At 41.9% G+C, this 23902-nt stretch overlaps 1 protein-coding gene across 1 annotated transcript in view; it reads left to right on the top strand.

Moving 5' to 3' along the window:
- GLUD1 (glutamate dehydrogenase 1) overlaps positions 1-23902 on the top strand; it is a 36725-nt gene that overhangs the window by 9101 nt on the left and 3722 nt on the right. The window contains exons 2-11 of the mRNA XM_035023432.1: positions 7778-7858; positions 8325-8380; positions 9264-9327; positions 13866-13960; positions 17793-17972; positions 18693-18830; positions 19036-19173; positions 19579-19659; positions 20554-20677; positions 21852-21943. Of these exons, the coding sequence (XP_034879323.1) occupies positions 7778-7858; positions 8325-8380; positions 9264-9327; positions 13866-13960; positions 17793-17972; positions 18693-18830; positions 19036-19173; positions 19579-19659; positions 20554-20677; positions 21852-21943 (1049 nt within the window). The remainder of the gene's footprint in view (positions 1-7777; positions 7859-8324; positions 8381-9263; positions 9328-13865; positions 13961-17792; positions 17973-18692; positions 18831-19035; positions 19174-19578; positions 19660-20553; positions 20678-21851; positions 21944-23902) is intronic.

The following is a 23902-nucleotide window of genomic DNA, read 5'->3' as shown; positions in this document are numbered from 1 at the left end:
AGCTCGATCCCAGCACCCTGGGATCATGACCTGAGCCGAAGGCAGATGCTTAACGACTGAGCCACCCAGGCACCCCTCTCTCCCTGCTCTTAAGATCCATCTCAAATGTCACCTAGATTTATTCATAATTTATATGAAACTGGATATCTGTAATGTCAATCCTTTACCCTTTGAACCTTTTTATAACAAGTTATTGTTAGGTTTTATTAAATGTCCAATTTTATATTCACCACTTATACTGGCATCGTTTCCAAGACCTGTTTGGTAGGAAGGTGGGACTAAGTTTACTGCTATTATCAGAATAAGCAATCTATGAAACCAGTGAACAAGACTCCCCCCCTCTTAATTCGTCTTTCCTCCATGTATTGGGCAGTAAGTTCAATACTTAAGCACAAGACAAAGCTATATGTTCAATAGATAGTATGTATTTATTTATTTTTTTTAAGAGTTTATTTATTTGACAGAGAGAGACACAGCGAGAGAGGGAACACAAGCAGGGCAAGTGGGAGAGGGAGAAGCAGGCTTCCTACCTAGCAGGGAGCCCAATGTGGGGCTCGATCCCAGGACCCTGGGATCACGACCTGAGCCGAAGGCAGAGGCTTAACGACTGAGCCACCCAGGCACCCCCGACAGTATGTATTTAAATGCAGGGAAATAATTTGGAAGGATATATATAAATATATATACACACATAAATGGCTAAGAACGGTCACCCGTAAGGAAAAGACAGGGATTACAAAGTGATAGGGGAGATTTCAGTTTTTTCTATGTTTAAGTTTTGATGAACACATATACATATGTGTTATAACTTTTAAATGTTAATGAAAAGAAGTGAAATATTTTCCATTTCATTTCTCCAACATCAGCTAAACATAGGCTTCCCAGAACTTATTAAGTTTGTCTCTTCAAAACACTTAAAAGATTTTGATAATGGGGCTTCCTTGCCTTCTGATACAGACATGGACAATGTCAAAAGCAGTTAAAGGTATGATTTTCCTTTGCTACCGAACGAAATGCTCCTTGCAGTGCCGAATGAATTTTTATCTGAGACTTCCCATATTTTCCGTGGTCATTACTTGCTGATGAGTGCTGGCTCCTCACTGCTTCTTGCTCTCCTCTCCTCATTTGTAATTAAGTTATGCCATTCTGTTGCACATTAGAAATTATATCAGTATTAAGTGAGGAAAAAAGATGTTCTCAGGGGTAAATAGCAACAGGGTTAGTGCATGCATTTTAAGAGTTCTAAGGTCTTTTTGTTTTCCTGTGTGTTCTGTGCTTGTGGTAAAACTCTTGGTTTTCTGAAAAGTGAGAGAATACAGTTGGAAATTGAATTTTTAATAAATCAAAGCCCATTTTTTTTTTTAGATTTTTTTTTATTTGACAGAGACCAGGAGAGAGGGAACACAAGCAGGAGGAGTGGGGGAGGGAGAAGCAGGCTTTCTGCCAAGCAGGGAGCCCGATGCGGGGGCTGGATCCCAGGACCCTGGGACCATGACCTGAGCTGGAGGCAGATGCTTAACAACTGAGCCACCCAGGAGCCCCATAAATCAAGCCCTATTAAAAGATTTTGGTTCAAGTAATTTTTAAAACCATTTGAATTTTCATGAATGTGTTTAGTTAATGATTCATCATAAAAAAACAATGGTGACTCAGTTGCTAGGAGCTTTTTTGTCTGTTTTTGGTTTTGAGTCAGCTCGCAGAAGGAAAAAAAATCGAACCTACTCAGTTGTAGTTTTCACTGAATCTTTCTCAAAAGTAAGGAGCTGGTGTGGTTTCTTCATCACTATAGCAACTTCAGCTAATTTTTGCTTTTGATTTTTATTTCTCCTAGAAAAACGTACTGTACACCAATCACGAGGCTCTTGAGGATAGTAAGGAATATCTTTGGTCATTAAGTCAAAAGGCAGAGAATTGCTTTGTTGTGTAGCATGCAGATGTCTGCATGTTATTAATGTTCTTTTGAAACATCTGGATACCAGTTAGTTCAAAATAACTGTATGATAGAGTTAATTACTCTTCAGAATGAAGGGTCTGATTTCAAAGCTGTATCACCAACCCTTCCTCCAACTTTACCGGGTTTGATAAATAATAAACCATTGCCATGGGTGCTGTTTCTTTAGTTTCCTCTGGTGAACTGGAAGTACGAGTTACGCTGTGGGCCAGTCAGAATGTGGTCCTTGATTTTTAGACCCTGTTTCTAATGACACCTGGGTAATCACCCAGTTCCCTTTCTAGTTTGGCCAGCCATGGACTCCTGCTTTTCACTGCAAGTACTCACCCCCATTATAGCTGCCAGCGCTGTGTTGGGAGACCCAGTTAACCTCCTCCCGAACACTAGTAATGCTAATAGCAACACAGGCTAACAGCTAGTGCTGTAGGACTTCAGGACAGAAAAAAATCATAATTTGCTTTTCTCCGTTCCTGGAATAAAATTTTTGGTCCTCCTAGTTTCTATCCTTGTGCCCCCATCCAATCCCAGCTGGTCCAGCTCACCTTTAGCCTTCTCTGCCATACTATCCATCCCACAGAAAAGAAGGAAAGGTGTGGTTTTGGAAAAAGTGAAAATATTCAGACTGCAAATAAGATCCTTCTTGTTTCATTTTGGTTTAAAACACTTTAAGCTTTCCTGGTTTTCTTGTATGTGTGTGTGTATTACATGTTATTTGGCTTTACTGAACGACTTTGTCTTCAAGTTCTGTATTTTTGAAATACAGGAGGCATTCAGAAATGCTACATTTTCCCCCTTTTAGAACTTTGAGGTATAACATGTGGGGTCTGTCCTAACTCGAGGTAGTCAGTGTCACATCAAGTATATGCCACATGACTTTGTCCCTCGCTCGCCCCAGTTGTGCTGATATCTCATATGGATCCACTGGATTTACAATACAGTGGAGAGCCATCATACTCTTTTTTTTTTTTTTTTTTAAGATTTTATTTATCTACTTGACAGAGAGAGACACAGCGAGAGAGGGAACACAAGCAGGGGGTCACAAGCAGGGGGTGTGGGAGAGGGAGAAGCAGGCTTCCCGCCGAGCAGGGAGCCCGATGTGGGGCTCGATCCCAGGACCCTGGGATCATGACCTGAGCCGAAGGCAGACGCTTAACGACTGAGCCACCCAGGCGCCCTGAGCCATCATACTCTTAATATCCAATAGAATGTGGGTAAGAATTTTAGGTGACAGTATATTCTTAGTAATTACCTTTGGTTTCCAGTCCCATAAGAAGGAAAGCAAGTAGCTTTCCCTTAGGTATGGGTGAACTGTACTGGGGCTCGTTTTGTCTCAAGTATTGGTACGGTACAGAGTAGTTTATGGCTCTACTTGGAGAGTTTTTTCCAGACCAACAGTTTAAATAACCCTGTGTTAGTGTGTCTGACTGCTTCCAGAAGTAAAAACATTTGTGTATCACTGATTAATTAGAAAGCTGAAAGGAAAACCTGTTTTTTCTTTAGTCCAGCAGTATCATGTGCGTTGGTTCCTGGGTCCCCCTCTGCCCCCACCTTCATCTGCTCCAGGGCTCATCCCCCTAACTCTTCTGCTCCTGCATCTCAGTTCACTGGAATCCTTCAGTGGCTCCTAGCCTGCCGAAAAGGCTGGTATGAAAGGTAATTGATCTAACTGCTTCTCTTCTAACTTGCAGCTGAGCTCTCTGACTGGGTGTGACTCGGAAAGAAAATTTCACTTTACAAACAAGAATTCCTGGCTTCTATCCAGCAGAAACATGTTTTTTTGCTATACATGTACAGTTTCTGACTCATCATTCTGGACTTCTGCAGTAAAAAAACATTTTGTTTACAGCGTTTTGTACAAGGAGGAGTCCAGTTTCTAATTACCCTCAGTGTCTAGAATAATAGGATCGCTCTCAGATTTGTGAATGTTACTGTTTCAAGCTGTTTTTAGTTTCCCACTGAAGGCATTAGTTTAAAGCACTGGATAAGGGAAAATAACTTTTCGCCTCCCTTAAGAAAGGAAGGAGAGTGGTACCTACACTGCTGAGCATAGTATAATGTATAGAATTGTCCAGTTACTCTGGTGTGATACGCCTGAAACTAAGGTAATTTTTTTTTTTTAAAGAAAGCAAGGGAAATTAAAATAACTTAGCAACTACTTCCACAGGCTCTAAAAGAGCAATGAAAAAAGTGCTTTGTGTGTAATAGAAATACTATTCTTTTTTATGTTAGTCACCATACATTACATCATTAGTTTTTGATGTAGTGTTCCATGATTCATTGTTTGTGCATAACACCCAGTGCTCCATTCAATATGTGCCCTCCTTAATACCCATCACCGGGCTATCCCATCCCCCCACCGCCAAAACCTTCAGTTTGTTTCTCAGAGTCCATAGTCTCTTACGGTTCGTCTCCCCCTCCGATTTTCTCCCTTCATTTTTCCCTTCCAACTATCTTCTTTTTTTTTTTAACATAATATATTATTTTTTTCAGAGGTACAGATCTGTGATTCATCAGTCTTGCACAATTCACAGCGCTCACCATAGCACATACCCTCCCCAGTGTCTATCACCCAGCCACCCCATCCCCCCACCACTCCAGCAACCCTCAGTTTGTTTCCTGAGATTAAGAATTCCTCCTATCAGTGAGGTCATATGATACATGTCTTTCTCTGATTGACTTACTTTGCTAAGCATAACACCCTCTAGTTCCATCCACATCGTTGCAAATAGCAAGATTTCTCTCCCTTTTTTTTTTTTGATGGCTGCATAGTATTCCGTTGTATATATATATACCACATCTTCTTTATCCATTCATCTGTTGATGGACACCTTGGCTCTTTCCATAGTTTGGCTATTGTGGACATAGAAACACTAATTCTTAATAGCAGACTATTTTTACTACCTTCATAAATTTATCTTGAGAAGTAATGAAATTGAATTTTATTGTTTGTTTAAGCTACTATCAGTTTAGACTTTTTTAAAACCTAAATTTCTTTATCTGCCACTACTCGGTAATACCTAGAAGGAAAATGGCTGAGATGGAAGCTATGGCCATGCGCAGCAGTGTCCTGCGCCCCCCAGGTAAGCAGGTACACGCCACGGCAGCTGCTGCTGAGCTGGGTTCACTTGGTTAGGAAGTGCCCGTCCCTGCACCCGGCCCAGGTCCCTGGCCTAGCTCGGTTTCTACTCGGTTACATGGTAACATTTTTATTGATTTTAAAAACACATTGTAGTGTTTGAGCAAAATTTTTTGTTTTAAAGAAATAAATGTTTGGTCTTAATATTACTTACAGGTTTATTTTGCTTTTTCCTGGAGTACTTTTTAGGACCTGGTACTTCTGCCTCTTACTACTTTCTAGCCCTTTCATAATATAAGCAGATACTTCTGGTGAATTGTTTAGAACTTACAGGCATGGCAGAATTTTAGTGACCATGGCTTTTCTGTCTTAACACCTTAGTCAAGAAATATTCATATATTTATTCACCACGTATTTGAGCGCCTAATACTTGCATGCTATTTTCTATGTTAGGTACCAAGAATTAAAGCAATGAACAAAATAAAAGTCTGCCCTCATGGTGCTAGCTTCCCAGGTGGGGAAGCCAAGATGGTAAATAAATATATAAAGTCAGTGGTAAAACATTTAAATAAGGCAGAGGGGACTAGAGAGTGGGGATGAGGAAGGTGCTTTTTTTTAATTTTTTTTGTTTTTTTGAAATGTTTTAATTGTTATGTTAATCACCATATATTACATCATTAGTTTTTGATGTAGCGTTCCATGATTCATTGTTTGTGCATAACACCCAGTGCTCCATGCAGAATGTGCCCTCTTTAATACCCATCACCAGGCTAACCCATCCTCCCACCCCCTCCCCTCTAGAACCCTCAGTTTTGTTTTTCATAGTCCATAGTCTCATGGTTCGTCTCCCCCTCCGATTTCCCCCCTTCATTCTTCCCCTCCTGCTAGGGTGCTTTTTTTTAAATAACGTGGTCAGGAGGGGCCTCTTGGAGTGAAGAAAGTTTTAATAGAGGCCTGAATAAAACAAGGAAGCAAACTCTATAGCAACAGGTAGCCACTAGATCTTTAAAAAAAACTGTCATTTCTCATCTAAAATTTCACTAAGACATAAATTTGTTCCAGGATAATCTAAGAACCCATTATATGTAAGATCTATTTCTAAGAGCTCATTTTTCTAAATTTAATCATTTTATTTATTTTTTTTAAGATTTTATTTATTTATTTGACAGAGAGGGAACATAAGCAAGGGGGAGTGGGAGAGAGAGAAGCAGGGAGCCCGATGGAGGACTCGATCCCAGAATCTTGGGATCATGACCTGAGCCGAAGGCAGACGCTTAATGACTGAGCCACCTAGGCGCCCCTCATTTTATTTTTCTAATAGGCCAAAGAAATATATTCAGCTTTAGAATTTGCTCTTTATGATTGTATATACAACAGGTAAAATTCTCTTAAGATGTATCATTTGTGCTTAGATAGATGTTTTCTGAAATATATAAGAAGCCAACTTTTAAAAATGACTACGGAAGTTTTCTCAAACTGCCAGTTTATGAGATACTATATATTTCTATCTGAAAAGGTTTTAGTCCCAAAATTCTTTAAGAGATGTCCCTGAGGCCCCCCATTACTGTAACTCTCAGTGGAGGTTGTACCCAGGTTCATTCAGGAATCCTTCATCGCTCACAAACACACCAGTGCCACGGAGCCCCAGTAGTATGCAAAACATCAGCCTCACTCTGGCCTTCTTCCTTGGGGTTGAGAAGCAATGAGCTACAGAGGATGAAAGGTGGCTTCACACTGCAAAACTCGGGAGGTTGAGTGACCAGGACCCCCAAAACCAAAGTAGTGGGCATACTCACTTTTTTTTTTTTTTTAAAGATTTATTTATTTATTTATTCATGAGAGACAGAGAGAGAGAGAGGCAGAGGGAGAAGCAGGCTCCCAAGGAGCAGAGAGCCCGATACGGGACTCGATCCCAGGACTCTGGGATCATGACCTGAGCAGAAGGCAGACGCTTAACCATCTGAGCCACCCAGGCGCCCGCATACTCACTTTCAATGTCCCCTCTACCAAACACCTAATCACTCCCAAGTACAGGGAGGGACAGTAAGACACAGATGCCTGTCGCTTGGCCTCCTTCCATCCTTGCAGAAAGAGCAGCTGCTCATCTCTTGGTTGACAGGCTAGCAGTGGATGAAGGGAGGAGGAGATAAGGATCTCTGGGTACCCTTGTCTGAAGCCAGAACCTCTAGCCATCTGATACCAAGTTGACTCTGTTGACTAACCATTTGCTCATATTTATATGCTATCAGAAAGGAAAATATTTTGAACTCCCTGCTACCAAATCACCTAAGCCAAAAAATAAAAGAAAAAAAGCCTTCACTGAGTTAGTTGCCCTCCTAAAAGCATAAAAAACATTCATTTGAAAGTAGTTTTTGTCTTGTGAAGTCATAGTTCCTGCTGTATCCCACTGGGTTGTAAGTCCCTCAAGGACAGGACTGTGGCTCATCTCTTCATCTCCAGGAACCCTGCCTGATGCTCTTATCTGCTCCTACCAGAACGCAAAAACTGCACTCCCACACCAATCTTTTTCTCTTAACTATCAGAATACTTAAAAATCAAATTCAGGACTCATCCTGTAGTCTAATTAGCAGATTTTCCTTGACTTTGTATCACAAGCTACTTTAAGTGTTCTTGGAAGTAACCAGGGTGTAAGATGCAAAAAGTGTGGACATTTCAATTTCTAACACTTTTTCTTTTAACCAGCCGGCAGGGTGTTCTAAATACATCCCCTTCTTTCTCACGCCCCACAGGTATCCGTTACAGCACCGATGTGAGTGTGGATGAAGTGAAGGCTCTGGCTTCTTTGATGACATACAAGTGTGCAGTGGTTGGTAAGGGACCCCCCTGTTGCTGCCTGATAACGCTTTAGGGAAATAGGTGCTTGTATCATTTTTTAGTCAGTCTTAATTAAGGTTTAGTCTTTTTAATGGAAAACTTTTTATAGGAACTAATTGGATTTTCTTCAAGTGTGGATCTTTTTTTAAATCCCATTCCATGCTCTTGTAGGTAAGACCAAATCATAGTAGAAGGAAAATAAATACATTTTCTCTTTCAGAAGTAGTAAAGCACAGTGATTAAATAGGCATCGGAACTTGCCTAGCCCTGTAATTCCTGTGCCACTAGAATTTTAGTTCAACTACATTTTAGAAGAGCTCAATGTGAGTTTATTTCTTGAATTTTCTGAAATTAAAGCTTAAAGTGTCATATTTGAATCATTGTAATTTTGCATGGTGCTTTCTGCCTCTTGAATTTTTTTGTCCTTTGTATGGAATAACAACTTGCAGCCTTCTCTTTCAGATGTGCCATTTGGGGGTGCCAAGGCTGGTGTTAAGATCAATCCCAAGAACTATACTGTAAGTATCAAACTAACATTTATGCACTTGGGACACTCACAAAGGACTTGAAATTACAGGGTTTCTGTGTGTCCCCCATACCAGTGGGATTAATGGCCCCTATTGTTTTTTAAAGGAATGGAAAAACAAGTAAATAATTAACTCATTGAGTGTGGTGCCATATAAAGGCCACCTGCTTAACATCAAAGTCCTTTTTCATTTTTACACTTGGTTAAAAGGTAATTAATACCTTCATATTCTTAGGCATTTATATCTATGTTATATATTGTACAATATAAATATAAAATGCTCTATATACATTTAACATGTTACTATGATCTGAGATTGTTTTTTAAAGATTCTATTTAGAGAGAGATTGGGAGAACGACTGGGGGGAGGGGCAGAGGGAGAAGCAGACTCCCTGCTGAGCAGGGAGCCCAACATGGAACCCTGGGATCATGCCCCAGCCTAAGGCAGCTGCTTAACCAACTTGAGCCACCCAGGCACCCTGATCTCATTTTTTTATGTTGGGATCTCAAGGTCTAGTGACAAATACCTTAATTCAGTAAAAATCTTGTTTGGCCTATCAATTCCAAGTTAATTTAAGCTAGCTGTTATATACCACAGGGATTGCTCAGAGGGTCCTGTATTAATACAAAGAGAGCAGACACTGGGATTTGAGCCCTAGTTGTACTGTCTGTTATTTGTGTAACCTAATTTCTGATCTGTCATTTTCTTATCTTCAAAATGGAAATGCCTGCTTTATGAGTTGTAAGGATTACACAAGAAGATATATGAAAATGTCCTATAGATAGAAAATATGATGCAGCTATTAACTCTACCAGTGGCTTTCTATCAAAAACATTTGTTTCATTGTTTTGTTTTCATTTTTTTTCCTTTATAGGATAATGAATTGGAAAAGATCACAAGGAGGTTTACCATGGAGCTGGCGAAGAAGGGCTTTATTGGTAAAAAATGTGTTACCTTGTAGGCTTATGCATAGAGTAGGAACATCTAAAAAGCAATTGTCTTAAGTTAAACTCCTGTTTTTATCTATATGTACCTGGGTAGAATTGCCCCTTTACTTTGAGAAACTGGGTTCTGTTATAACTATGGTGGACGCACGTGGGCCTGTTTTTGATACACGTTTCTAATAGGTTCAGCTTCTCAGTATGCATTGTGGACACTGGGGGATCGCTTCCACCTCGTCTCCTCGTACAATCCCTATTGTGATGCCCAGAAAGATTTTAGGAACTAAACAATTCCTGTATTATAAATGTTTTTTAAATGTGTAAAAAATCACTTTTACAATAATAATCCTGTTGTGAAAGCAGTGAGAGATCTGATGCCTTTTGGAATTAGAGCCTAAAGCAGGCTGCCCCTTCAAAGAGTGAGCAGAGGCTGGGAGGGGAGGAGGGCTCACACTATGGCTCACTCCGCCATTCATCACTGGCTGGTTTTGAGGATTCCTGGGGCTCCTGAGATTTGTCACGAGGCCCTTTGGCCAAACACTAGATTTCTGAGGGTGCTGATCTTCATGGGCTTGATGTTTTTGTATGGTACTGTCATCTGCGTCATAATGTCCTTTCTGCTATGATATATGAATATTCATCATTTAATCTTTAATTTTTCAAGCAAATTAAGTCTGTATTTCTTTTGTTGTTCTAGAAGGATTCTAATTTGTTCTAATAACATAAAAGTATTTAACAGAATGTTTGCCCTTGTAACATAAAGAAGACTGACTAAAGTAAGAAAGAAAAATCTACTTTTTCTGTTTCCTGCCGCTGTGTTTTTCTTCCCCAACATTGTCCCCACAGTTGACAAGTTCCTATGAACTTAAGATATCCTTACTTTGAAATTTGCCCTCTTCTTAGGAAAAAAAGAGCATAAAATAAACTAACATGGAAATAAATATAAGTAACTCGAGAACTTTACCAGATTTGATCTGTCGTTCCTCATTTAAAAGGCATTTGGATTCTTGGCATGCCTCCTCCTCAGCACTGCTGTGGACTTGTCCTGTCACTGAGCAGGGGAAGCACTGGGGAGAGGACTGCCTTCCTGACTGAAAGAGATTTGGTGACGTGCAGTCACGTGCAGCCTGTTGACAGCCTTCATGATTTTTATATCATATTTCCTCTAAGCTTAAATCGCAACATGTTTCAGTCTTTAGTGGTTTCAGACTTTATTCAGTAGTATTTACTGCCCATATCTAAACTATAACCAGCTTCATTTTCTCTATATTGACCAGTACCTTAGGATTCCAAAGGTTAAAAGAGATTGGTCGAAACAATGAAGGCTTAAAATATAGCAATTTGACTTCTTTTCTGAAGCAGAAAGCCTCATTGACTCACAATACAGCTAACCTGACACCTGGGCTCAGAAAGCTTTGTAGCATCCGGGGGAGGAATTCTCTCTCTCCCTCCAGGGCACAGAACTGGTCCTAGCAGACCTCTGCAACTGAGGTCATTTCTCCCTTATTTTGGTTGGGACTTCTCTTTTCCACAGTTTCAGAGTGTGAGTTCCACCTGGGTCTGAGTCCTGGCCCTGTCACATGGTATGCGTTTCAGTTTCTTCAAAGAAGTCAGCTGGGCCTTTGATAGGGATTGCGGTGGCTCTGCAGACCAGTCTGGCCAGTGCTCCAGTCCCTGAACACTGAATGTCCTTCCATTTGTTTCCTCTCCTGTCATTTCCTTCAGTGATGGGCTGTAGTTTTCAGCGCTTCTGTTAGTTTATTCATAAGTACTTTTTTTTTTAATGCTATTCTAAGGGATATTGGTTTGTAGCATTCTTTTCTTGTGAGGCCCTTGATAGAGAATAAATACTGGCCTCAGAGAATGAGGTAGGAAGTGTTCTTTCCTCTTGTCTTGTTTTTTAAGTTTGTGAAAGGTTGGTGTTCATTCTATTGTGTGAGTTTAGATATCACCTTTGTAAACTGTAAAGTTCCCTTAACAGTAACCAGTGTGTCCGTCTCTTTAATTCCTCCGGATCTTCATGCACCAAAATTGGCTTTCCAGCTCCACCCTGTGCTCGTGTTCTGTTAAAGCAGCTCCGCTCTTTAGCCACTTTTTCGTCTTTTTTATACTATTGTGGGATGGAGTGATTCTCTGTTAGGTATTTGAGAATTTGTCTGTAATTCAGGATTTACCTCTAATCCGAGCATCCCTAGATTTTGTGTGGAGTAGAAAACTCACAAGCCTAATAATATTTCGGCTTTGGGTAGGGAGAGCTGTCTCACCTCAGGCTATCTAGATGATTGAGGTTTCTGAGAAGCAATTGTACAAATTGTATCTCAAACTTGCCCCTTGCCAAGTAGCCCCTCTCCAATAGCCCTTCTCCAGTTGGAATTGTGATTTGACACAAGCTTCCTTGACACTTGATTATTGCTAAAAAAAACTTCTGTAGATTCCTCTAGAAGGATTCAGAAGCAATTTGTCATATATACCTTGAGAGAAAAGCAATATGGTGAAAGAAATCTTTAAAGAACATTCTTGAAGTCTGTTGCTCTCAAGGAATGGACATTGCGAGTAAATGGAAATAGTAGAGCCCTTTTGTTAGGATGAGGCTAGGATGGGGCATTAGTCCTTCCAAGGAGGAAATTATATGGGGCGAGAGTGGTTTGGGGGAGTCAGACTTCATGTGATTTAGAAGCCACCTAAGGGAAGGGGTGCTCAGACACAGGAGTATGACAGATTGGCTGGGGGGCGGGGCAGGAGTGTGAAAGCAAGCTTGACCATTTCCAAGTTATCTTAGACCAGTTATGTATCTATTGCTTCACAACCTGCACAGAGAAACACATCACCTTGGACCTGGGCCCCCAAAGTGTAGGAAAATATTAAAACATACGTTGTTCTGGGCGTCTGGGTGGCTCAGTCGGTTAAGCATCTGCCTTTGGCTCAGGTCATGATCCCAGGATCCTGGGATCGAGTCCCATGTCGGGCTCCCTGCTCCGCAGGGAGTCTGCTTCTCCCTGCTTGTGCTCATTCTCTCTCACTAAAGTATAAATAAATAAAATCTTTTATAAAATAAAATAAGACATACCTTGTTCAGTTGGCTAAAAAGTAAAAAATACAGAACTCAAGTACAGCCCTTAGAAAGAACTTTATTTGGAAGACTTCATTGCTGAAGCATTTTTAAAGTTGGGTTTTGGGCGCCTGAGTGGCTCAGTTGGTTAGGCGACTGCCTTCAGCTCAGGTCATGATCCTGGAGTCCCGGGATCGAGTCCCGCATCAGGCTCCCTGCTCAGCAGGAGGTCTGCTTCTCCCTCTGACGCTCCCCCATCTCATGCTCTCTCTGTCTCTATCTCATTCTCTCTCTCAAATTAATAAATAAAATCTTTAAAAAAAAAATAATAATAATAATAATAAAGTTGTGTTTTCCTATTTATAAAGGTAATGAGTTTGTCTTAGGCAGCTGAAACAATATAGAAAGTTATAAAAAGGCCGAAATGGAAACATAGTGAGCAAGTGTGAGGTATCCATAGCCTTCCAAACTTCTGCACAGGTACTGTATATAAACATGGAAATAGATGCATAGATAATATACAGGGATCTAGCTATAGAGAAAGAATTTTATGTAAATGGGAACACACTCTACGTGCTATACAAAACCTCCCTTTTTTCCATACAATTGTTTTGGTGAGGATTACAAGCTTTTTAATGGTTGCATAGTATTTCTTCATGTAGATACAGCGTATTTTCTTTAATTGACCCACTAAATGACTAAGTTGTTTTGATTCTTGCTGTTCCGCTAGGCATGTTTCTGTGTCTCCCTCCCTTGGCAGATTCGAGTGGGCATCGTGTCCCACATTTCTACCTGAGATCTCAGTGTGGCCCTCAGATTGGCGCTGTCGCTGGCCTTTGTTGCTGCCTGTGGACTAACTTATTATCCTCAGACTTTCTAATTCGCTGTGATCTGAGGAATTGAAAGCCGAGGCCTAAAGCTTTATGTACATTGAGTAAGCTTTGAATAACAGGTCCAAGCACGGGTGAAAGTATCATGGGGCTTAACGCAACTGCTTCAGCAATGTGTGCTTTTCCTTTTCCTACTTGGTGGGGAGGGCTTACACCCCCAGTAAGCGGTATGTTTCTGTGCTGTCTCATGCAAGGCGCTCCCCAACCACAACAGTCGTCCCTATGTAGGGCAAGATGGTATTGTTCTCTCGAATTGCAGTTCAAGGAACTGAGGTCAAAAGGAATACACTGATTTGCTTCTGCCCATGTAGTCAACAAGTCCAATAGAGTGGCTTACATGTGTTATGCAGAGCTAACTTCCAAACACAGAGCAAGGAAACGCCAGAGGGAGAAATTACCATGTAACATTGCGTGTGTATAGATTTTGTAGTGAAACGTTTAACAAGTATTTCTATGACTTCAAGTAGTTACCCAGATGAAATCCAAAGTTTTCTAACCACGGTAGCTTTGTTATTGTAGAAAATTACAAGGATCTATGTGTTTGAGATGAGTGGATCTTAAAAGCTGATGTGATGCCCTTTTCCTTGTGCCCCCAGGTCCTGGCATTGATGTGCCTGCCCCAGACATGAGCACGGGCGAGCGGGAGATGTCCTGGATTGCTGACACCTACGCCAGCACCATAGGGCACTATGTGAGTACCCACCAAAAGCCTGGACAGCCTCATTTGCTCTCTACAAAAAATAACAAGCTGATTGTATGTGGACAGAGAGAATTCACTGGGTTCTTCTCCCCTTTAATCATATCTTTATTTGCATATTATTTTACTTCTATCTCATCATAAACCATAAATGTAGTAAACATGGACTGAGCTTTCACTTACGTGCCGCCCCGTCCTGAAAGCTGGGGATAGGACCTCAGAAATGATCACCTACTAGGCAGGGCAGGACATGGTGCAAGACACTAGAAGGGAAATAAAGAAGCATTCAATTCTAACTTCCCTCAAAGAGCTTTCATTTAAAGAGGAATTAGGACACATAAGCAGATAAGGTATGGAGATGGGGTAATACAAGGTTGGAGTTACATCTCTGAAAGAAGGCTTCCTGGTTGAGGTATCTGGGCTAGACCTGGAAAATGGGTAGAGTTTAAACATGGAGATGAGGGACGTCGAGAGTAGGAGGAGAAACAGTAGAGCTCAGATTGTCTGGAGGTGAGGCCTATTTCAAAGTGTAATAGAAGAGTGAAGAAGTAGGTGAACCAAGACAAAAATACTCAAGCCCTAGTTTTTTGTTTTGTTGACTAGTGAGAGGGGAGGCTCTGGTGCTGACCTCTCTTACAGGAGGCTAGGCTGGTGGTGTTAGGCTTCACTGGAGCCCAGGGGCCATGGGGGCTGGGGAGAAGCGGTGGCACATGACAGAGACTCCGCAGGACTGGAGTGGATGTGTGTTAGCAAGGAAAAGAACCGGGAGGACTTGAGTCTGGAGGACCGAGCAGAAGTAGTGCCGCTAATACAGAACACAAGAGGGAAAGCTCACTTCCCACTCTTGAAATGGATGGAACCTTGAAAAACATTTAAGGGGTAGGAAGAGAAAGGGAGTTGAAAAGACATTCATTAAAAAAATATATGTATGGAGTGCCTCTGCCAAACAAGCAAGGTATTCAGTGCAGTTGGGATAAATGGGAGCAGGGGGAGTTCTGATGGGGGGACAAGGCGTAACCGGGCCTGGCCAAGCCTTCACAGGTGAGATCAGAAAAGGCCTCCTTGAAGGAATAAGCTTCTGGTCTGTACTTTGAATGAAGAATAGGATCAACTGGGGAAGGGGCAGGGGTGCAAGTATTGGAGGCAGAAGGACCACTAGGTAAAGTTCTGGAGTGCAGAAGAGGTAAACTTGAGACTGAGGGAAGACTGGTAGCCAGAGTGGAAAGCAAGAGAGTAGAGCTGAAGAGAGGCCAGTTAGGGGAAGGTCAGACCAGATCATCACCCTGTGACTGACAGCGAAGACTTTGGTCTTTGTCCTGAAAACAGAAGGAAGCTGGTGGAGTGCTAACTGGAAGCAGGTGTGAGGCATTTTGAGCGTCACTCTCTGCAGCAGAGAATGGGAATGTTGGGGGCAGGCTACCATACAGAAGCCTAGAAGAGAGGGGATACTGGCCTGCCCTAGAGCTGGAGAGAAATGGCCAGATTGAAGAGTGATTTAGAGGGAAGGCAATCAGTTGCAGAAGAACAAGGAGTGCAGGGCTCCATGTGGTGATGTTGAGGGAGGGGTTTCTGGTAAGAGGCAAGTTCTGCAATTAGATAACCTGTGGGGCCACAGTTGGAGCCAGGCTGCAAGGAGGTGTTGAGGGAGGGAAATAGGGCATGAAGAGGAGTCTTCACTGAGAAAAACGGCACTGGACAGCAGAGCAAGAACTTGAAAGGTGGCTGTTACTCAAAGAAAGATTGTTGTTGTTGATGATGTTGGCAAGTTGACTGGCTGCGGGCCCCAGATTCATCCATGCAAGAGATGATGCAAGAAAGATACAGGAGAGGTAGCAGAGTCTTCCAAGGTAATACAGGCCTCATGAATTGTCCTTTAAAGGGCCCTAGTGGAGGGGCGCCTGGGTGGCGCATTCAGTTAAGCATCTGACTCTTGGTGTTGGCTCAGGTCATGATCTCAGGGCCCTTGAGATCAAGCCCCGCATCATGCTCCAGGCTTGGTGCAGAGTCTGCCTGAGATTCTCTCTCTCCCCCGCCCTCTGTTTCTGTCTCTCTCTCACTCTCACAAATAAAGAAATAAAACCTTTTTTTAAAAGGTGGGGGGAGGCCCTAGTGGAAAGATGAGCCTTGGAGAAGAGGAGAACTATTCCCGCCCCCCCACAGAGAAGGAAGGGGGCTGCAGCAAGTAGTGGAGGAACTCCCACATTGGTCTGAGGTCCTGAGCGGGTGCAGTCTGTGGCTGGGGGCGGGAGCCTGGATTTAGAACTGACTCCCTCACACACCAGCTCCGTGACCTGTGGCAGGTGCCTTGAGCTCTCTGTGCCTCCGTCTCCTCATATGTAAGATGACAATAGTAATCACAGCCAATGAGGATTCATTGAATAGTAATATAATGCATTTAGAATAGTACCCACTCCTTAGTAAAACACACAAAACAATAAATATTTATTAATAATTTTATCAGATAAATTGCATAAATTCCCTGAAATAAAACAAGAGCAGTATGAGATGCTTCGAAGAATTTTGGTTTTAACTGCCCAAAATGAGCTTTTTCCATGTCACCTTTTGATATTAAATGAGCTCTGGATATAGTCTCCCGCTCTTTTTAAGCAAGACACTAGACTGCATAGTGCAGAGTAGTAGGCAGTGCATTCGTTATTCATAGCTTATTCCCAGTGGGGCCACAAAAGAAAGTGTTGTGAGGCGCTGCCACCTAAACCTTGGCAGAAGACCTCCCTTCTTCTTAAAGTGATAGGAAATCCACAATCAAGGCCAAAGGTAAGGAAGCCACTGTTTTTCTTACTTACTTTCCAGATGTCAACCTAAACATGCCTCAACTTTTGTCTAATCCTACCCAGAAGCGCAGGCCTTGGAGGGAGGGCGTGCGGTCGCTGGGCTGCTGGGACAGTGAGGTGTGCTGGGGAGCCCGGCAGCAGGCACCCGGCCCGACCTCAGGCAGGACTGCTAGCGGCTCCAGGATTCGCATTTGCACTGTGGGAAAGCATTTGGCACTAGGTTCGTAATTCTGTGTTCGCAGTGTTAATTATTCATGAAGGGGAACTGTGGGAAAACTACTAATTTCTTAGATCACTTTACCGGACTGCTTTCTTTTGTTTTGTTTTGTTTTTAACTCTTTCTTTTTGTTGGCGATTTAGACCCAATGCAATTCTAAGTTGCCTCTGTAAAAATAGTTAAACAATACTTAAAGATAAAGACCAAGTTACTTTTTAACTCACCCAGCTACAGCATCTGTTGGGGGTAGGGACTATGGTGTGAAGTAAAGCATTCCATCTTGCTTTCCATGGGTGGCAGATGCCCCGAAAGTTTATTAAATAGTCCGTACTTTATCCACGAATTTAAAACGCTTCCTTCTTTTTATGTCGATTTCCTATTTATAAGAGGACCATGTAGTTTCTCCTGTCCCACTGGTCAGTCTTGCTTCTGTACCGTTCTGGTTGCTACAGTTTATGGTATATTTGGTATACCTTGGAAAGGAAGCTCTCCCAGGCCCTTTGTTTTTTCTAATGATAGTTGTTTCTGAATAGAGAGGAGAGGGAGAAACAGACTCCCCGCTAAGCAGGGAGCCCGATGTGGGGCTCGATCCCAGGACCCTGAGATCATGACCTGAGCCAAAGGCAGATGCTTAACCGACTGAGCCACCCAGGCGCCCCATGAAAATATAGTCTATTTTAGTATATATTTTCTGGGAACAGAAATCTGAAAAAGTGAGGCTTATCCCTGTTGGTGAAAGTGTACCCATAAGCACACATACAGTCCTCATGAGCAAATTAGTTAAACAAAAATGTGAGGTTTTAACTTTTTCTTGTAGGATATTAATGCCCATGCCTGTGTTACCGGTAAGCCCATCAGTCAGGGAGGAATCCACGGGCGGATCTCTGCTACTGGCCGGGGAGTCTTCCATGGGATTGAAAATTTCATCAATGAAGCTTCTTACATGAGTATTTTAGGAATGACACCAGGGTTTGGAGATAAAACATTTGTTGTTCAGGTAAAAATGTTTGCTCTCTTAAAGAATAACTTATATACATAAAGTAAGTTAGTTTTTCAGTGTTTTTAGATTTGCAGTTTTTAAAATGTCATTCGTTTAAATCTCTTAAGTGTTAGAGTGTTTCCAGAGTAGTACACGCTTTAATCTTTGAATTTTGGTATGATTCATGTGACTAGAACCACTTGAAGTATCTTGCAGATACATATGAAACCATCACCAACTTCTTTTGGTCAGTATTTAAATTGAAATTGTTTTCAGACGGGGAGAAGTTTGCACAATGATCCAGATTTCAACTTTTAGGAAGAATTTGCTTGGTGTTTGGTTATTTTACTGAGTTGAATCTAAATTAAGTTGAATGCTACTTTAAAGTAGAATTCTTATTCCTCCCAATTAGTGACTTTAGTGTTTTTACAACCATAAGACATCTGGTCATCAGGGACTGAGGGGTGGTGTGACTGATGCCATTTGTTTATAAGCCAACAAGGCTACACCAAACTAAACTTCTTCAGGACTCACTATCACAGATAACAGAGGATTGGGTTCCACATTCATAAAGAGAAATTGATTGCTGAAGAGAAGCCACTTAGTATATTGTTTCTTGTGGCAAAATGATTTTTAGAATAACTTCTAAACTAATAGAATGTGTCTTGGTCAGAATAGGACTCTTACCATCTGTACTGAAACTTTGGCTTTTGTGTCATGTGTAATTGTTCTTTATAGGGATTTGGTAATGTAGGCCTGCACTCTATGAGATATTTACATCGTTTTGGTGCTAAATGTGTTGGTGTTGGTGAATCTGATGGGAGCATATGGAATCCAGATGGTATTGACCCAAAGGAACTGGAAGACTTCAAATTGGTATGTTAATCTAATATCTGAAGTCTGACTACCCTGAATATTGAAAGTTGAAATAAGTCTTATTAAAATCTATTTCCATTGTTTACTTTTTAAAATGTAACCCAAAGAGCTCTTAATAGATGTGTCATCATATCATGGGCGCTAATCATAAACATTGAAACTGTTGTGGTGCAGCCATTAATTCTGACTTCTCAATCAATTATAGCAACATGGATCAATCCTGGGCTTCCCCAAGGCAAAGCCCTATGAAGGGAGCATCTTGGAAGCTGACTGTGACATCCTGATCCCTGCTGCTAGTGAAAAGCAGCTGACCAAGTCCAATGCACCCAGAGTCAAAGCCAAGGTGAGAGCTTGATGGAACTGGGGCCTTACCACCGTGGAATGATCCTGAGGGTCGTAGAAAAGCTCTTAATTGGCTTTCCTCTTTTTTTTTTTTTTAACTGCTTTATTGGGCTATAATTCACATACCATACAATTCACCCAAGTGTAAAATTTAATGCCTTTTTGTATATACACAGAGCTGTGCAGCCATTTATCAGCACGGGTTTCCTCTTAAACCAAACTTCCAAAAAGCAGTTAGGGCAATAGAAAGGTGAAAAATAGTTTTATACACTTTATTTATAGAACGAAATAATTCTTATTAATTAAATTTAAACTGGAGTTCTGCCCACACACACATACCTCTTGCACCCAGTGGAGGGATTCGAAGGCGTTGCCGGCATTTCTGTATGTCCTGACTCTCTTTCAGATCATTGCCGAGGGTGCCAATGGGCCGACAACTCCAGAGGCTGATAAGATCTTCCTGGAGAGGAACATTATGGTGATTCCTGTAAGTCATCTGTGTTGGCCAGGTTTTATATGCACTTGGAATCCTAACTGTCTTCTGCAACAAACTGGGGAGACAAAAGGATCATCTTTAATTTCCCAAGCTGTAGTGAATTTTCATCTTTATCTTGCTTTTAAGAAAATAAAGTAGAAGTCTGGTTAGTGTAAAAAGCCTGTCAATTTCCACTTTGACCTGAACATTTTCTTCCAACTCTAGGCTCTTTCTTGAATATGTATTTAGCCTGCTTAAGAATCCAATTATATAAATAATGTATGTTGTGCTAGAAATATGAATTCTAACTTAAACTCTAAGCTTTTCTATAATTTCTAACCTTGTGCGTTTCAAATGTCCCTCGCTGCTTTATTCAGGAAGATAATAGGAAGAATGTGTGCAAAGGTTATCAGTGGGTGAGCATGGGGTCTATATCAAAAGGTTATTTGCAAGTGGAAATGAATGTGGATTTGTGATACGTTTAAAGTTTTATCAAAAGCACTTAAGAAACTCAGTTTAAGTGAGACAGACTGCCCTTAGATAGTAGAAGGAATGCTGATCTTCTGGTGAGGCACACTGTGGACAATCCGGTGGTTAGTGGACAAGCAGTTCTGTCTAAAGACTTTTTTGGTGAAGACGCTCTAACCAAAGTTGATCAAATGCTTGTTAGTTAATAAACAAAAAAAGTTATTTTTTTTTTCAAAATGGAAAAAACCTCAAGTGAATTGGAAAGGATGTTTGTTAAATTTCAGTGTGAAATTCCTGATACAATCTAAGATATATTTGGGAAGTTTAAAGCTTAATCTGCCTTGATATTAAAATGGAGCTCTGATGGTCATTGAAGGCATTTATTAAAACCATCTTGTCATTTCTTTGGTGTCTTCCCTGTCACATTTTTGTGTATAGGATCTCTACTTGAATGCTGGAGGAGTGACAGTATCTTACTTCGAGTGGCTGAAGAATCTAAATCATGTCAGCTATGGCCGTTTGACCTTCAAATATGAAAGGGATTCTAACTACCACTTGCTCAGTGAGTTCTGATGACCTTGTTCACCAAAAATAATCTTTGGGGCCAGTAAAAGGCTGGAAAAAAGCTTATACTTAAAAAGGACTAATTTCCTTTTTGTAATCCCAGAGAATTTAATCTCAGCATAGGAAATTATATTATTGTCTCATGAGTCTTAGGACCAAAAATATATGATTTCTTTATGGGTAGTCAACTTATTAACTCTCAGATATATTTCTATTCAGATGTTCACCTAACATAATCTGCAAGTTAGTAAATAGAAAGAGTATCCTTTTAAACCAGGAACTACTATTGGTACTCATCCATTCCGATCTCTAGTTGCTCTTAGTTAAGGCCTTAATAGTGTCAAGAATTTTTGGAGTCTTCTGATGAGAATGCGGTTTTTCTTTGACTAGAGTAGGCTCCAGAGTTAACGGTCCAGTTTCGTCCAGCTGAAGTAAGACCAAGACCTCCAGCTGAGCTTCACTCAGCCCACTCTGAGAATCTGGGTGAAGTGTTCCATCCATTTCCGTTTCTTTTTCCCTCAGCATTTTCTTTTTAACAGAGCCAAGGAAAAACCCTGGTAATGGGTGTTATGGAAACAGAGCACTGACCTAAATACGCATTTATATAGGAATTTGGCAGAGTTCTAAATGATTAACCCATTATGGCATTAGTGTTGAAGGCTTCCCCCCCACCCCCAGAGAGAGAGGGAGGGAGCAAAAGGGGGGAGGGCAGAGAGAGAGGGAGAAGCAGACTCCCCAATGAGCAGGAAGTCACCCATGGGGCTCCATCCCAGGACTCCGGGATCATGACCTGAGCCAAAGACAGACACTTAACCGACCGAGCCACCCAAGTACCCCAAAGACTGCTGCTTTTTTTTTTTAAGATTTTATTTATTTGACAGAGAGACTGCCAGAGAGGGAACACAAGCAGGGGGGAGCGGGAGAGGGAGAAGCAGGCTTCCCGCAGAGCAGGGATCCTGCCCAACGCGGGGCTCAATCCCAGGACCCAGGATCATGACCTGAGCCGAAGGCAGACGCTTAATGACTTGAGCCATGCGGGTGCCCCGCCCCTAAGGCTTCTAAACTCTGTAGTTGTTTCTGGGTTATGGATATAGTTTGAAGCTACTTTTGGTTCTACTTGTTTTTTCCCCCCTACTAGCAGTATTTTAACTTCACCTCTTGGCTTTCTGCAGTGTCTGTTCAAGAGAGCTTGGAAAGAAAATTTGGGAAGCATGGTGGCACTATTCCCGTTGTACCCACAGCAGAGTTCCAAGACAGGATATCGGTGAGTGTGCCGTGATAGGGCCGCACTCTGCACACACAGCCCACTCCTCTGTAGACCCAGGCCAATGGCCGGGGTCACGGGTGGTCAGCAGCGTGAGCGTGTGATGACAGGATCTGTGTGTGCTTTGTACACTCCTCTCTTGTTACATGCTAGACGTGGAGTCAGAATTTTGGCTTAAAATAATTAACGGTTAAAATAATCCACAGTTCTTCTGGTCTTGATACTTCGTAATGCAGATGACTGAACGGGTGATTCTAACATAATTTTGAAGAATTACTATGTATTCTAACTCTTAAGCTTCAGAGAAATAGAAAGAAAGGAAAAGTAAACATTAGGGGCGCCTGGCTGGCTCAGTCAGAAGAACATGCGACTCTTGATCTCCCGGTCGTGAGTTCGAGCCCCACGTTGGGCGTGGGGGTTACTTAAAAATAAATTCAATTCCATAAACTTTAAAAAAAAAAAAAAAAAGCTTTACACAAAACAGAAACAGAAGAAAATGTGAACTTGAACTACATGAAGAATTGAAATTGCTATGTGGACATGAACAAGCATGAAAGGAAGCAGGTAGAAAAGGTAACTGAATTAGCTGTTGACGGGACAGTAAGAGCGCTCACACGTCACAAAGAGAATGTCGTCTGCAGTAAATGGCAGAGACGTGAAAAACAAAGTCATAGGAAATAGGCCTAGAAAAGGAAATGTTCAATCTCGCTGTTACAGAAATACAAATTAAAATAAGGTTTCTTTAATGTGTTAAACTAGGAAAAACCATTAATGGATCTTATATGTACTGTGTCTGTGGTGAAATAGTGTACCTTTATTTTGAGGACGAGGCAGATTGGTGCAGGTCCTTGGAAAATCTGAAGCGCTGTGACCGCTTCCCTGCCCGTGGACACTATCATAACGTCCCCTCTGGGAATTTATCCAATTTATCTTGAGAAAATTATTCTAAAGGAGAGGAATGGCTCCATGCATGATGATGTCATTGGAACAGTGCTTGCAGTCAGGTGTTTAAATTAGGTTTGCTTTAAGAGTCTACATGCATATGGCCGGGAAATGGCTAACTTACCATAAATATGTCTTTGTATGAAATACTCAGTCATGGAGAGTAATGTAAGACTAGATTGCAACATGGGGGGAAAGTTGGGCTTTTGTTTTGAAGAAGAGAAGGTGCTTAGCCACTCTGGGTATTAATCATTGCCCTAAATGAACCTTCATCTTTCCCAGAGCCGTGTCTCTGTTAGTTCTGGTCCCTCTGTGTGCAGTGCCCTGACCTGCTCCCTGCTTACGTGTCCCAGCCCTGGAGGTCCCGCTGTGTGCCGGAATTGCACACACCCTTCCATCCCACGTGTCCCTGCGCTGCCAGGACTTGCTACTGCCCTTAGACGGGCTTCCTGCTGCTCCCTGCGGCCGCCTGTGTCCCGGCGCACAGCTGACGACTGCAACCTGGAGAGGGAGTACGCAAAGAGGACCGCCACTTACGAAGGCAGCCACGACAACTTGCTTTTTATCCTTTTTTAAATAATCATTGCCCAGTATGTTGGTCTCCCAATTTCCACATGCTTTCAGGGGTTCAAATGTTGGACTTCATTGCTATTTCTCACCTCTTACTGACTGACTTATTGTAGGAGTCTTGTAGTGTCAGTTTAAAAAACGGGGGTTTTTTTCCAGCTCCTTCCCTCTAGTTCTCCCTTTCCCAGCCATGCTCTGGCCCTGCCAGGACCTACGTCATTGACCACCCCACCCCACCCCCTGGCTTTTCACTGCCCCCCATCACCCCCGATGTCCTCAGTCCTCTCTTTGTCTGACTGAAACTCCATGCTTCCTCATTAAGTCACTCCCTCTTCTGGTTTTGCCTCCGCATACCCCCTTGCTAACACCTGAACCCTGAAGAAACCCGAGTCTGCTCCCTTCACGCCTGTCCCCTGTGAGCTGGAGGACCTGCCTGCTGCTTCATCCTGA

This window comes from Mirounga leonina, unplaced genomic scaffold (genome assembly GCF_011800145.1).
Source record: "Mirounga leonina isolate KUSES-001 unplaced genomic scaffold, KU_Mleo_1.0 Mir_114, whole genome shotgun sequence".
Lineage (NCBI taxonomy): Eukaryota > Metazoa > Chordata > Mammalia > Carnivora > Phocidae > Mirounga > Mirounga leonina.
Note: the sequence above shows the minus strand (reverse complement) of the source record. Positions and strands in the feature narration are given on the sequence as shown.